The following is a 15598-nucleotide window of genomic DNA, read 5'->3' on the forward strand; positions in this document are numbered from 1 at the left end:
CGTAGTTCTCACACCAGGGTGTTTCATAGCAGGAATGAACGGGCACACCACTAGTAGGTCACTTTGGTCTCATGTGCGTATTTCCTTTCCTCACTGCAAAACTGAAACTTGGTAGCTTGATATCAGAGGTGTTGCTTAGACTTTTATTGTACAAAATGGGTCATAAAAGGGTGTGGGTGCTGATCTACCCTCAAGCACTGAGCTGTTTGTTTCTCTAAGCCTTTGCCATGCTTGCTCCATGGGAAGCATAAAGACACAGCAGATGGGTAATCGAGATCCTTCATTTGGACCCTTGCCTTTTGAGGTGTCCCCAATCAGCTGTCCCATCTCCCTGTCCTCTGTCAAAGCCATGGCCTTCCCCATGATTAAGGCTGCAGGGAACCAACCAAAACCAAACCTGTTGCTGTGGAGTCGATTCTGACTCCTGGGGAGCCTGTAGGACAGAGTAGAAACTGCCCCGTAGGATTTCCAAGGAGCCACTGGTGGATTCAAACTGCCAACCTTTTGATTAGCAGCCTGAGCTCTCAACCACTGCACCACTAGGGCTGAAGGCTGCAGGGAGGGGAGACAGGAACTGATATTCGCTGAACACCTATAGCACACCAGCTGACAGACATAGGTCGTTTCGTCTTCACGATGATCTTTCGAGGCGGATCTTTTCCCTCATCTACATCAGAGAACATAAAGGCTCAGAAATATTCTGTCAATTGCCCGTGGCCCCTAAGCTGGAAGGAGATGGAGGTGGGATTTGAACTTGGGTCTGTTTGACCCTGATCCCCGTGACCTTTCGACTAAGATAGGGAGATTGCACGTGTGCTCCTGCACTCTTTCTTGCTCTCGTACTCTCTCCTGCCAGGAAATCCTAGGCCCACTCTCCTCTGTGGAGTAGGGTGCTTCCTGCATGCGTATGGTTGGGGACAGGTGGACAGAACCAGTGACCCCAGGTTGGCTGGGGAAGGCCACTCTTAGGTCTGGCCAATGTGGCAAATGTGGTCCTCCTCTTTCAATGTGACCCAACTCTGGAGCTGTAGGAAGAGCTATAAATGGAATGCAACAGAGCAGTGACCTTTGCTCTTGACAATTATAGGGGTTTACCTCTGCCTGGGGAGGCAGGGAAGGGGCAGAGCTCAGAAATGGGGAGTTACCTGGGCTGGTAGTTACCTGTGGGCTGATATGCTGCTGCCAAGTTAGACCTTCAGCTGAAGGCCTCTGACAGGTAGCTGGTTCCTCTCTGCACTTACCCCTTCCCGCTGAAGTGCCCAACTCTGATAAATAAACATGGTTCTGCTTGGTTGGCCCCTGGTTGGCCCATTTGCTGGAGAAACTCAACTGTTCAGCTTCCTGCATTCCAGGGTGCTGGTATGCCAGAAATCCTCTGGACAAGCAGGAAGGGAAGTCTTGTCTGTATAGTAAAAATGCTAATAAAACATCTCTTGAATCTATTCCTTCCTTTTGACCAACACTGCCACCAACTAAATTACCATTTGTTCTCATCATTTGCTGAATCGCGGTGGCTTCTTAATTGATTTTCCTGTCTCGGGCTGCTCCACACCCACTTTAATCTGTCCTCCACATGGTTTACGGAATGATGATCATTCAAAAATGCAAGTCTTCCTTCACGTGCTTCTCTCTTCACTCCCCTCCCCATGCCTGCAAGATTGAGTGCAGATGCCATAGTATGGCCTTCAGGGACCTTCTTGAGATGGCCCTACCCGCTCACTGGCTCTGCTCCCGCCTTCCCTGTGCCCTCTAGTCACTTTTCCCTTAAAAAAAAAAAAAAAAAAAAAGGAAAAGACTTTTGAGACTCTAGTGGTGGGTTTTTAGTCTTTGCTTTAGCTGTGCCTTCTGCCAGAGGGGCCTTTCCTTACCCTCTGTGTGCCATGTACTATCTGACCCCGACCTGTTGTACTCATTTAAGGATTACCTCTTCTTTGATGCTTTCCCAGGTTCCCAGCCACCCTACCCCACAGTTAGGCACAATCTCTTTGGGACCCCACAGCATGTACCTCTGTTGAAACACTGAAGTGGAGTGCTCCATGTGCCATCAACTGATTGGTTTGGAGAGCCCAAGAAGGCTCCATTCACATATCCAGCACCTTAGTAGGGACCACTGGAAGGCTGGGCTCAGCCAGCTCATTCCAGTCTCCATCAGAGTCTTTAGGGCTCCAAAAGATCAAGGTGGAAGCTGCCGGTCCTCTTACATGTAAAAGCTGTAACTGGCAGAGTGTGCCTTCCACTGTACTCTAAGGGTCAAAGCAGTCACGGGTCAGCCCAGTTTTAAGGGGAGAGGAAATAGATTTCTAGATTGGAGGAGTATGAAATAATTTGTGGCCCTCAAATGAGCCTATGGTCACCAACTGGGTAAGAACAGCTCTTACTACCCACTACCAAGAGCAGGCACTCTTCCACCCAGTCTTTTTCTCTAACAAATGCGAGATGCTACACATCTCTGCTTCACCCCCAGCTCACAGGGTACATTCCTGGAAATCAGATCAGTTTGTCTCTAGGAGCAGCGGTACAAGTAGGGGTTGTGTTCCCAAGGACGTAGCATCAATTATATCAGGCAGGTTAAAACAACAAGGATTCCACATCCCTCTACCTGCTTACACACGTTAAATGTCCACTGTACTCCAGGTGCTATAAAATGAGCTTGAAGGTACAGTAAATGTTGATTGCAGAACACTTGGGCCCTTTTTCAAGTATAATGGAATTGATAATGATACCTGTCTCAGAGGATTAATGTATTAGATAATACACATAAAATGTGTAGCATCATGGCTGGCAATAAAAAAAATAGGAAAACCCAATTTAATAAAAACAAAAACGGCCCTGATATACAAAAAAATTAACTCAAAATAGACCATAGACCAAAATTGTTATAGATTGAAATGTGTCCCCCCAAAAACGTGTGTCAGCCTGGGTAGGCCATGATTCCCAGTATTGTGTGATTGTCCACCATTTTGTCATCTGATGTGATTTTCCTATATGTTGTAAATCCTGCCTCTATGATGTTAATGAGGTGGGATTACAGGCAGTTATGTTCATGAGGCAGGACTCATTCTACAAGGTTGGATTGTATTTTGAATCAATCTATTTTGATACAAAAGAGAGAAGCCAGCAGAGAGACACGGGGACCTCATACCACCAAGAAAGCAGCTCCAGGAGCAGAGTATGTCCTTTGGACCCAGGTTTCCTGTTCTGAGAAGCTCCTGATCCAGGGGAAGATTGATGATAAGGACCTTTCTCCAGAGCCAACAGAGAGAAAGCCTTCCCCTAAAGCTGATGCCCTGAATTCTGACTTCAACTAGACTGTGAGAGAATAAATTTCTATTTGTTAAAGCCATCCACTTGTGGTATTTCTGTTATAGCAGCAGTAGGTTACTAAGACAAAAACCAAAAAGATAAAATTACAAAATTTCTAGAAGAGAACATAGGAGAACATCTTTGTGATTGTGGGCTTGGGGAAGATTTCTCAGATAGCAAATAAAAAGCACAAACCAAAAAAAGAAAAAAAATTATAGATTGGACTTCATAAAAATTAAGAGCTGCTCTTTGAAATTTTGAAGGCCTTTCAGAGGAATGGTTTGGTTCCGAGAAGCACGAAGATATACCTACTTTTAGTTCTTGTAGATTTTATGGAAGCCATCAGAAGTGTCCTAAACCATTAGCCTTCAAAGGAAGTTTGAAATAATGCAGGCTTGATAAATGTTAGCAGAAAGAACTGCATTTGGCTGCAAGAACAGAAAATGTGAACAAAGTGGCTTAAACAAATAGGCCATTACGTTTCTCCTAGAACAAGAGGTTTGGAAATACGTGGCTCATGTTGGTTCACCTGAACAATGCTGGTGTCTTTGTGGTTCTCTTGGCAATTGTAATGGTTGCAGAATGGTTGCTTCAGCTTGTCCATATTCAAGGCAGGGTCAGGGAGGTGAACAGTACCAGAGACTGTCCCATTTATGAGGAAAGCAAACTCTTTCCCAGCAGTTTTCCAGCAGACAGGTCCTTATGTCTCATTGGCTACAGCTGTCACATGTACCTAGCTGCAAGGGAAGGTGAAAGTGGGGATAGGATCATCATGATGGTCCATGCTCGGTCACCATCCCAGATCAATTAAATTAGAGTGTCTGAGGCTTATGTGATTGTAATGTGAAGACAAGGTTGAGAACCACTGGCTCATACCAGTTCATCACTGAGTACATTGTTGCCTCAAAATTGGGTTCTGTGAGCAAGGAGGAAGTCAGATCTTTAGGTCAGGGAAGTGCCTTCATCTTGAAAATTGTTCCTGTTGAGTCTCTGGAGCAGAGATAGGTTACCAGGTGTCTTTAAGGATACTCGGGTCCTTGACTGTCTACCCTGGCCCGATTCAAGTTCCCTCTTTCTCAGGAGGCTTCGTGAATGCTTCTAACCCATATCAGTTTCTCCTTTCCCTGACTTGTCATACTCAGTACCTATTTTATGAATTAGAAAACGTGACATTATCTAATGAGGGTGCTAATCACACATAAGAGCTTAACTAACTTGTCAGTGCTTCCGGGCAGGGTCTGTGCCAGACCTGGGTGGGTCTCCCATCCACCCACAAGGTCAAGAGTGACCCCCAGTTGGTCTCAGCCTGAATTTGAACCTCCCCTCTGTAGCCTGCTGCCAGGCCCCTGGAGTTTGCAGCCCCAGTGGATCCAAGTAAGGGGTGGGTAGCCCCAAGTTCCCAGCTGTGGTGGCTCTCACCCCTGGCCTCCCTGGGAATGTCTCTACTTGTGGTCTGGGGCAGACTTGTTTGTTTGTGTTTGAAGTTCCCCGACTCCGAGTTTGACGTCAGGGCAGGATTGCTAGTGGGAGGCTTGGTGGGGAGATTGCCTGCACAAATGCACATGTCTGGCAGCTTCCCCAGAAGAACACAGGCGCCGGATGGAGTTGGTGAGGGGTGGCTGGTTGCGAAATGCCTGGCTTGGGAATTGAGGTCACTTGTACTTTCTCCTCTCCTTGCCTCACTTTCCCCGGTGCTCTCTCTTGCTGGGTGCCCTTGAGAGAGTTGCGAGGGCTTGGTGGTGTTTGGAGCCTGATGGCTGCATCTGGCACGCCCTGAGCTGAGCGTTGTGGTCGGTCTGCTCCTGTGTGTAGAGTTGTCAGCTGCGTCACTACCTTCAGAAGGCCTCCTTACATTCTCAGAAATCATTTTGCAACAGGCTGGCCATGGCAGCCAGACCAGACTGCTTAGCTGGCTGGGTTGGCAGGAAGTCCCCAGAAGCACGCTCCAGCTTTAGGGAGGGGGCAGAAGATGGGAAGTAATAGCCCTGAAGTTTGGGCAGAGCAGGCCAGGACTGGGGAAGGAGGGCCCAAGAGCCTTTCCATCTCTCCCTCGTCAGCTTCAGGGACCATTGGAGGGACAGCTGGAATAAGTCATGAGAGCTTTGGCGACTTCCTGAGGTTCAGGATGAGCGTACAGGGACTTGGCACTAGCAAGGATATCTGTGAGTGTCCACTGAAGAGTATGTGCTGCCTACTTCTTGTGGGGCAGGTGTCAAGGTCCCACAGGTGTTGATAAGTTGGAAACAAGTCTAAATGTTGCACCTGCTGGTGGAGGACTGAAGAGCAGAGAGAAGAGGGATAGAGGTGGAATGGCCATCCAGGATGTCAGAGAGGCTGCGAAGTATGCTGGGATTGCCTTGAAAGGGCCAATCCCAGGTACTGGGCAGGGTGGTGGCTAATTTTAATTAATTCAGTGCTGGTCTGGAGCCATTGCCTGTGGGTGGTCAGGATGGGGTCTCACCCACAAGGCAGGTTATTGCAGACCAGAGCTAGAGGCAGTGGCTTGAAGATTATGGGGTGGTCTATGATTTTATTCAGAGGTTTTGCTGCCTGCGACAACCTGGGCATTGCTGGATCCTGGTCTTTGGGCAGTAAGAGAGGTAGACCCTGCCCTCTGCTATCCTGCCTGTAGGGGTCAGGACTGGCTGCAGCTTAGAAGAGCTAAGTGGGTAGTAGGAGTCAGTATTTTGGGAAACAGTATGGCACATAGAAACAGCAGTAGGTTGGAGTCTGAAGATGGGGAGTTTGAATCCCTTCTTTAACCATGGTGCCCCATTTTTCTCACTCGTAATAAAATATACCTTTAAGTCTCTTTAAGTCTCATGGGGTCCCTGGGTGGCACAAATGGCTAAGCCCTTGGCTACTAACCAACCATTGAAAACCCTATGGAGCACAGTTCTCTGACATACGTGAGGTTGCCATGAGTCGGAACGGACCCCAAAGCAACTGGTTTGTTTTTTTTTTTCAGTTAAGTCTCGTGGGTTTATCATGTGTGCTTTGACTGTCTGTGAGTGACCCTAAACTTGTCGTTTTGCTGAGGCTAGACTCAGAATCCCTTGTGTTGCTGCCTGCAGGGTGGATGGGGGTCTTCCTTAGCCAGTGAGTGAGCCAAGCAGGCTGCCCAACACCCACATCACAACACAGCTCTGTGCTTCTCTACCAGATGTCAAATACAAAGTAGTTCCCATGAAAGGCCTGGAAGGGTCTGTAGTGTTTTTAGTTACACATGACTGTATCTTATAGGGAAAATGATTTGTTTCAGGCAAGCGTGAAGGTTGGCACTTCACCCTTGAGGTGTCAGAGATCTACTGTAATTCCTACTGCCTGGAATTCTTAATTCAGATCCAGAGAAAGAAGATGATAATGCAGTATACAAATGGAAGAGATTATCATTATTATCAGGATTGAAAATTAAGTGCTGACATGAATATACATGGGAATGCTACACATGGGAAACTGGTGTCCATCCTAGCCTGGGCCTGGGATTCATTTGACATTTATATTTCAGCGTCTGTCCCCTTAGATTTACTCAACCTGGCCTGCTTGAGAGATGAAGAGCTGGGCCACTGGGAGGGGCAGTGATTTGTTTAGGGTCCTGCGATAGCCCACATCTAAGATAGGGTTAAACTGACAAATGTCTTGGCATCTGGCTACTTCCATAGCCCTGGATCATGAATTTGAGAGCTCCCCTCAAAAGAGACCTCTTCCTCCCAGGGCCTTGCAATTTTAGGGTGGAGCTGACTTTGTTTGCAAAGTCAGTTGTCTGGAAAGAGGCTGTTCAGTGTTTTCTGCAAAGGGATAGCCTGGGTAAGGTATAACCCAAATGGCACCAGCCAAAAGTCTTTTATACTTCTCATCATCAAGGCTGTTCTTGCAGGATGAGCAGGAATAATACTTGTAAGATCCTTTTTATCGAGCTCTTTAGGGGTTCTAAGGAGCCCTGGTGGCACAGTAGTTAAACTATTGGCTGCCAACCAAAAGGTTGGCGGTTTGAACCCACCAGCTGCTCCACAGAAGAAAGATGTGGCAGTCTGCTTCCATAAAGATTTACAGCCTTGGAAACTGTGTTAGCAGTTCTACTTTATTCTGTAGGGTCGCTATGAGTCGAAATCAACTCGATGGCAGTGGATTTGGTTTTTTGTTTGGTTTATGTGTTCTGGACATTGGACTAAGCACTGTGCATACATGAATCTTGCAGTGAATTTTGAGGGGTGCGAGGAGCCAGAACCAACTCTGATGGCAGTGGATTTTGTGGATGGGGCGTGTGGAGCCCTGGTGGCACAGTGGTTAAGCACTCGGCTGCTAAATAAAAGGTCGGCAGTTCAAATCCACCAGCTGCTCCTTGGAAACCCTATGGGGCAGTTCTACTCTGTTTTGTAGGGTCGCTGTGAGTCAGAATCAACTTGACAGCACCAGGTTTGTTTTTGGTTGTGGGGCATGTATTATTTTATCGGTTTTACAGATGAAGATACCAAGGTGAAGTTACTAGTCACCGCCACACAGCTGGTAAACGATAGTGCTGGGGATGGATCTGCCTGGCCTCCAAGCCTGAGTTTCTCGCTAGGAGTGATGTAACAGTTAACTAATGGTAGGCATGGCCCCCTACCGATCAGAACAGGTACCAGTGGTAAACAAGAAGTGTGGTCACAGGCATGGTCATATGTGCCCCTGGTAGAATGCTCCCCCTGGTCATTACTACCACACCACCCAGCCAGGCTGCACAATGGCTGGCCCTTTTCCAGCTACCCCGTGGAAGCCTGCAAGTAGCTCTGCGTGGACGACTATTTTGGCTGGCATTGCCCTCTCTTTTGGAGGCAGGGCAGCTACTGCCCTAACTGTGCTCCACTGCGGCAGCCTCCAAGGAGTTGTCGGTTCTGTGGCCACAGAGGAACTTGGCATCCCAGGTCTGGCTGGTCTGTGGTCGCCTGTGTCACCTGCCTTTGAATTTTTGTGATGCACTCTGGAGAGTGGGCCTGGAATCCATGGGTGTCAGCTCTGGGGAGGCAGGTTTGGACCCAGTGGGAAGGAAGAATGCCTGCCAAGAACCCTACCTAGGAACAGGGACACATATCTGGGAGGCCTGCTGTGTTCCTGGCAATCCTTATAGCTCTGGGATCTGCTTCCTTTTCCGGTGGAAATTTTTCTCTTTCTGTGGCACATGCTTCGGTGAGAGCCTACTGCGTGTGCTCTGCATGGTGCTACCCTCTCCAGGAACATTTGACAAGCCTCATGCCACGGGATTGATGCTTGGGCAGCCTCGGTTCGAGATCCCATGTCAGAGTCAGACCTGGAGCAGCTAGGGGGTGGCAGATTATGTTTGAGTTTGACCAGGGTGCCAGATTTCTGGTGCAGGTGCTTGTATGGACAAGTGGCATTTCTGGAACTGCAGCTCTGCTTCAGCCACCTCCTCTGGTGCTGAGAGAGGAGGTGAGGGCATCTGAGGAGATAAAGAGCTCAGGTTTCCTGGAGTCTTCATGGCTTTAATATAAAGGTACAGGCGGTCTGCGTTGTTCGTCAGTTCCGCGTAGGGGATTTCACCCACTCGCTGCGATTTATTTGTAATCTCCAAATCAATGCTCACGCACTTCATCGGTCACAGCGCAGGGTGGTGAAAAATCGGAGTTCCCAGATATGCACACGTTCCCAGCTGAGGTTGAACTGGCTGTCCTCTGCCTTATTTCAGCTCTTACACTCGTGTAAGTGTCCTTTTTGCCACCTACTTAGTGCCATGTTTTTTGCATTTTTGTGCTTTTTGTTGGTGATTTCATGGCCCCCAAGTGTAGTGCTGAAGTGCTGTGTAGAGCTTCTAAGGGCAGAAAGGCTGTGATGTGCCTAATGGAGATGGTGCTTCATTCAGGCAAGAGGTACAGAGCTGTTGGCCATGTGTTCAGTGTTAATGGATCAACAGTACATTCAACAATGCATATTAAATAAGCTGTCTTTAAACAGAAGCACACATAAAACAAAGTCATGTGTTGATTGGCTGACGAAAATGTTGCGACCAGAGGAACATCTAACCCTGTATTTCCCCAAGGAGCAATGGTTTGGTATCAGTGGTAACTTTATACGACATACCTACTGGGAATAACAAGAATCGACTATACCTGATCCGTAAGTTCTGTCAGCTCTTGGGTCTTTTTTTTTTTTTTTTAATTTTTATTGTGCTTTAAGTGAAAGTTTACAAATCAAGTCAGTCTCTCACACAAAAACCCATATACACCTTGGTACATACTTCCAGTTGCTCTCCCCCCAATGAGACAGCCCGCTCTCTCCCTCTACTCTCTCTTTTCGTGTCGTTTTCGCCAGCTCCTAACCCCCTCCACCCTCTCATCTCCCCTCCAGGCAGGAGATGCCAACATAGTCTCAAGCGTCCACCTGATCCAAGAAGCTCACTCCTCACCAGCATCCCTCTCCAACCCATTGTCCAGTCCAATCCATGTCTGAAGAGTTGGCCTCAGGAATGGCTCCTGTCCTGGGCCGACAGAAGGTCTGGGAGCCATGACCACCCGGGTCCTTCCAGTCTCAGTCAGACCATTAAGTCTGGTCTTTTTACGAGAATTTGGGGTCTTGGGTCTTCTTTATCCCCATTTCTGAAACAGGCGTGATGGTGCCCACACCTTTTTTCTGCCCAGGAGATAATAAGAGTGAAGCTGAAGACTTAGCTTGATGAGGACAACAGCCACAGTAGCTACCAATGAACAAGCGTTCTCTTTGTTCCCAGCACTTTGCTGAACATTTTACGTCCATATTTTCTCATGTAAATTTTCACAACATCCTTTTGAGGTAGATCATCCCCATTTTATGGGTGGGGAAACTGAGGCTGACAGGTTAAATCTCTTGGCCATGGTCACCCGCTGAGGGAGTGTGGCTTTGAGGCCAGGACTGCCTGCCTCCAGAGCTGGAGTTCTTCCCCACAGAGTTATGCCGCCTCTTGAATATGACTGGAATAACCAATAGTAAAGTAGTAGGAACCATATTTCTTTTGCTCATTCCAGACACCTTTATATTTAGCAACTTACTTGGCCCCAACCTTTACAAAATGATACCTATTTTATAGGTGGTGAGATCTAAGCTGAGGTAAGGGAGATTTCTCCAAGATCTCAATCTCTTTTAGTGTCAGAGCTGGGACCAGAACCTACTTCCTTCAGCCCAGGGCATTTAGTGAGCACCTACTATATACCATGTGTCAGATAGCACCCACCAAACCTTTATGGGGAGACTTCGTGCTCTTCTGCATTTTGTGAAAACCAGGCCCAGAATCAGGGCTGTGGGTGGGGCACACTGTCATGAAGCAAAAGAATGTTGAGGGTGGGCTTCATTTCCAGCCCCAGGTCCTCCCCTGTGACCAAAGACCTAAGGACTCTTTCGCTCCTGCTGCTGGTCCCATCACTGAAACCCCAGGTGCTTTTCTCTTCCGGAAAATTTATAGTCTGTGGTTTTGTGGTTAAGAGAAAATGAGGCTGCCCATGAAAGGGCCCCTTATTGGCCCCCTAGGCCAGGCTGGCAGGCCCTGCTGTGGTTTGTCTGGGAAGGTAGCCCCTTGGTGCTTCTGTGCCTGCAGCCAACTTTCTGAAAAGTAAGGGCAGCCTTATTTTGCATAACAGGGAGCTGCTTCACTCCCACAACCTGGGCACCTCCATCCTTGGTGAGTGAGAACGGCTTTGGCCCTCAGCAGAACCCAATTCTGGAGCTGTCTTTCTTTCTAAGAGCTTGATGAGCTCCAGTAGGTATCAGCTGGCCACCTGGATACCAGACCCACTAGCAAATGGGCGACACGTACTGAGGTCTTCCCCTTCCCTTGTCTCATGCACAGCCAGCCAGGTGTGAGGGTTGTTAACTGGGTGCGGTGAGAGGTCACTTCAAATTCTGTACAGTCCTACCTGCAGGCCTGCTTTGGGCTGTCAAGCAGGACTCTCTAATGCCTTCACAAAAAGAAGCTGCTCACTCCTCTTCCAGGGACCTTGCTTGTTTTTCGAGAGTCTCTGAGATTCTCATTACTTGCCCAATTGGCATTTGTTTCCCACCCTCACTGCCTGTGCCTGTCTGGGCTACAAATTGAATGGTGTGTTCACCTAGCCATTCAACAAAGGCTTTAAAATAGCAAGCCACGTGCCAGGTATGCTGTGTAGGTTCCTGGGGTCTGACAGTGGTAACCAAGAAAACAGACCATGCCCCCCCCCCCCCCCCCCCCCGCCCCATGGACTTTACAGTTTGAAGAGTAAAACATTGGAACTGTGAGATGTGATCTGAGGGAGGAGAGGGCAGGGTGCTGTGGGGGACTGGGCTGGAGGGCAGGGTGGGGGTCATCCTGGAGGAAGGGTTGCCTAAACTGAGTCTTGGAGGCTGAGGGGTCCCTGAGAAGAGCCTTCCTGGCCAAGTGAGCTGCTTGAGGGAGTGAGAGCCTCAAGGCTGGAAAGGGCTTCACCCCTTGGAGGAAGCTGTACTGGAGAAAATCCAAACCTAGCCTCAGCCCAAGACTAGGTTGGCTAATCTCAAGCGTGGCCAAAGGCTTGCGCAGACTGTGTTATTCATCAGCTCCCAGAGGTGTGACCCCGGAAGTCCTTGTGCCAGTGACGGATGCTCGTCACTGCTGCTGAGAGCCAGGAGTCTGACTTCTCGGATTAATGTGAGAAAAGCGTGGTTTTGAGTTTGGGCAGTTATTTGATTTATTGTCCTGCCTTTCGTCAGCTCTTCGAAGCTATGGTTTGAGAGCAGTTTGGAGCTACGGGAAGGACTGGCTCCAAGAAATGCTTTAATACACGAAGATGGCCCACACGTTTCCTTTCCTCCTTCCCTTCTCAGATGTTTTGAGCACATGCTTGTGCCAGGTGGGGGATGGGGACTGGGAGGGTAGGTAGGGTGGAGTGTAGATGAGCTTGGAAAAGGAAATTGGGGCCCTGATTTTAGAGTTTACCTCTGGTCACACTTAGTGGGATGGATTAGAGTGGGTGAACCTGGAGGCGGGTCAGGAGTGCCTCTTCTTAGACCTGTAGGGTAAAAGCAACCTTGTGTCTTCGTGTTTGTGAGCTTCCTGCTTTGACGATGTTTGCAGGGACTTAGGCTCCAGAATAGGACAGCCAGGGCTTCGAGTCAGTTCGAACTAGTTCAGTCATGGCAGGCGAGGCACAACCAAAACAGTCCCAAATTTTTAAAATAATTGGATGATCCGGAACCATAACCGGAATGGGAAAAATTATGGGTCGAAGCCTTGGAATGGGAGACTCAGAAGAGGCTTAGTGAGCCCTTTCAGGAGCCCAGTGTGTGAGACTGGATTATTGCCAGGACTGTGGAGAGCAATACACATTCAAAGCAGTGTGCTCTGCTGCCATCTCTGACCCGGGCCCACTGTTTCCAACCCTCTGCAGGATCCAAGGGGCAAAAGATCTGGTTGCTATGCAACACTTACCCTGCCCTTGTTTTCTAAGAGAGATCAAGTTTCTAGTAGTAATTTTTCCCATTTCAGTTACGGTTCTGGGTCACCCAGATTTTTAAAATTCAGGTCTGTTCCCGTGTCATCTCCCTGACCATGACTGAACCAGGAAGAACAGGTTCGAAGCCCTGAGGACAGCAAATATGCACTTGTTGGCAACTCCAAGTTGCAAGCCTCAGGGGTGAGTGTATGATTAGCAATGTCTTTTTGGAGTTGTGAGCTTCAGTACAGAATGTTTGATTAGCAATGCCTGCTCGGGTTACTGGAGTAGTATGTGATGTAGGAGTGCCATGGGTTTGCCTCTCTACCAGTATTTTCATCTAACCTCGAAACCGTACGTTTGAGTGAGGTTATTTTGGTTCTGACTCAGTGTTCCCTTTCTAGCAATTGTTTCACTTGCCACTGAGCCCCATGATACCCTGAAGATAGTTCAAAGCCTCCCCAGAGGGCCAGTGCCCCTGAACAGGCTAAATCTGGGTCTGGCAGATTGTTTCTGAGTCTGAAACTAGACTAGTTTCTGCACTAATTTCTGGGGGGATATTTCAGAAAAGCTGATTTGAAGACGTGGTTTTGTTGTCATTTTGGGTCTTTATGGCTTGCTTCACATCTCTCCAGCCACAGAGGTTCTTCACCTGGAGTCTGTGGATAAAATTCAAGGGTCCACAAGCTTGGGTGGGAAAAAAAATTGCACCTTTATTTCCATTAACCTTAACTGAAATTTAGCGTGCTGTTGGATTTTGAATGTCAGCAACAGGGCACAGCCATCTTAGCAAATACCTGTGACTTGGTCACTGGTAGGAATCACAGCAATTTTCGTATCATATTATGGTTATAGGTATCTGAAAAAGTAGCTTACGCTTGTCAGAACTTCAAAATTCTGGTAGTTATTAGACCTCTTGCTAGATCTTACAATTTAATATTTCAGTATACAAGCTTTTATTGCTGTATCACAATTTTAAATAATACTTTGATAAATGTATTTAATTATAATTAATTTCCTTTGTAACCCTAAGTATTTTATGCATTTAAAAGCACTATTCTTTTAATCAGCCTTGGGCTGTGCCTTCCCACACCTTCCCCCCTCTGCATTTTTCAGTTAAGTTGGTGTTTTTAAAAGATTCCACCAGACGGACTTAAGCTACACTGTACTTATAGCCAGGTTTAAACTTCTTTCTTTCTTTTTTGAAATTCTAGCCTTTTGAGGAGGTCACTGGTGGTTCAGTGGTAGAATCCTCTCCTTCCATGGGGGAGACCTGGGTTCAGTTCCCAACCAGTGTACCTCATGTGCAGCCACGACATGGCCCTCAGTGGAGGCTTGCATCTTGTTATGATGCTGAAAATGTTTCAGTGGACCTTCCGGACTAAGACAGACTAGGAAGAAAGGCCTGGTGATCTGCTTCCAAAAATCAGCCCATGAAAACCCTGTGGATCACAACGGTCCAATTATAATCAAGGAGGGGCGTTGATGCAGGGCCAGGCAGCCTTTTGTTCCGTTGTGTTTGGGGTCTCCTTGAGTCAGGGACCAACTTGATGACAGCTAACAACAAGAAGAAGCCTGAAGCTTTGGACACCTCCCCACCCCCCACCCCGGGAAATCACAGACTCACAACCCTGCAGTTTACATACATTTCAGGGTGTGGATCCCTTAAAGCCTCTTCATGGACCCAAAGTCAAGGACCCTCACTAGTACTGCCACAGTACAGTCATGGCCAGGCATGTGCCCAGTGCTTCCTTTGAACTTTGTCATTTAATCCTCTCAACCTCCCTAAGAGGGAGCTTCTAATGTTATTCCTGTTCTATGTAGGAGGAAAATGAGGCTTTCCTGGGGCTTAGTAACTTGCCTGGAGTCCCTGGGTGGTACAAATGGTTAACACACTCAACTGCTAACCAAAAGGTTGGAGGTTCAAGTTCTCCCAGAGGCACCTTGGAGAAAAAGCCTCACGATCTACTTCTAAAACATCAGCCATTGAAAACCCTATAGAGCACGGTTCTACTCTGACATACATGGGGTCACCATGAGTCAGAGTTGACTCCACGACAGCTGGTTAGTTACTTGTTTAAGATCGCAGAGCTAGTGTGCGACTGAGCCCCTGGATCCCAACCCAGGTACTTTGATTCTAGGCTGGCAGCATCCTAGGTGAAAGGTTCCCCATCTTCCCCAAACCCCCGTGTCTTCTTGTTGTCAGTGCTCCTGCCCCCTCAAAGCAAGAAGCCCTTCTTGTGTTTAACCCAGTGTTCTGTTCTGACCCGTCTTGCCCATTTACTGTCCGATGATCATGGTTGTAAGGGTGGGGCAGTGTCAGCCATCCTTTGGTGGGGAAGATGTTTCTTGGGTGGTTGTCCAGGCCCTCTGCTGGCCCTCCAGACTGTTCTCCCCTCTCCTTCCCTGTTTCCTGCTTCACACTCCTTGAATGGCAGCAAAGGGGCGTTGGGCAGGCTCCTCCCCTCATCACACTGCTCTGGTCTGGCTGAGAGTCCCTGTAGTGCGTTCGGAATTGGCATGTGTGTGAGCCATGAGGAAACCCTGGTGGCATAGTGGTTAAGTGCTCTGGCTGCTAAGCAAGAGGTTCGCAGTTCAAATCTGCCAGGCCCTCCTTGGAAACTCTATGGGCAGTTCTACTCTGTCCTATAGGGTCGCTATGAGTCGGGATCAACTCGACGGCAGTGGTGGGTTTTATGAGCCATGACTGAACTGGCCTTTTCCTTCCTGAACTTCTGGCAGGCGAAGCTGGTCCGCTACATTTGCAAGCAGCGGCAGTGCAAGCTGAGCGTGGCTCCAGGTGAGAGGACCTCCGAGCTGAACAGCTACCCCCGCTTCAGCGACTGGTTGTACACCTTCAACGTGAGGCCAGAGGTGGTGCAGGT

General features: G+C 48.2%; 1 protein-coding gene across 2 annotated transcripts in view; it reads left to right on the forward strand.

Annotated features, from left to right (window-relative positions):
- Window positions 1–15598, forward strand: part of KSR1 (kinase suppressor of ras 1) — a 171769-nt gene that overhangs the window by 79039 nt on the left and 77132 nt on the right. For both annotated transcript variants that reach the window (XM_064271446.1, XM_010594201.3), the window contains exon 2: window positions 15456–15596. In XM_064271446.1, the coding sequence (XP_064127516.1) occupies window positions 15456–15596 (141 nt within the window). The remainder of the gene's footprint in view (window positions 1–15455; window positions 15597–15598) is intronic.

Source organism: Loxodonta africana, chromosome 18 (assembly GCF_030014295.1).
Source record: "Loxodonta africana isolate mLoxAfr1 chromosome 18, mLoxAfr1.hap2, whole genome shotgun sequence".
Classification (NCBI taxonomy): Eukaryota; Metazoa; Chordata; class Mammalia; order Proboscidea; family Elephantidae; genus Loxodonta; species Loxodonta africana.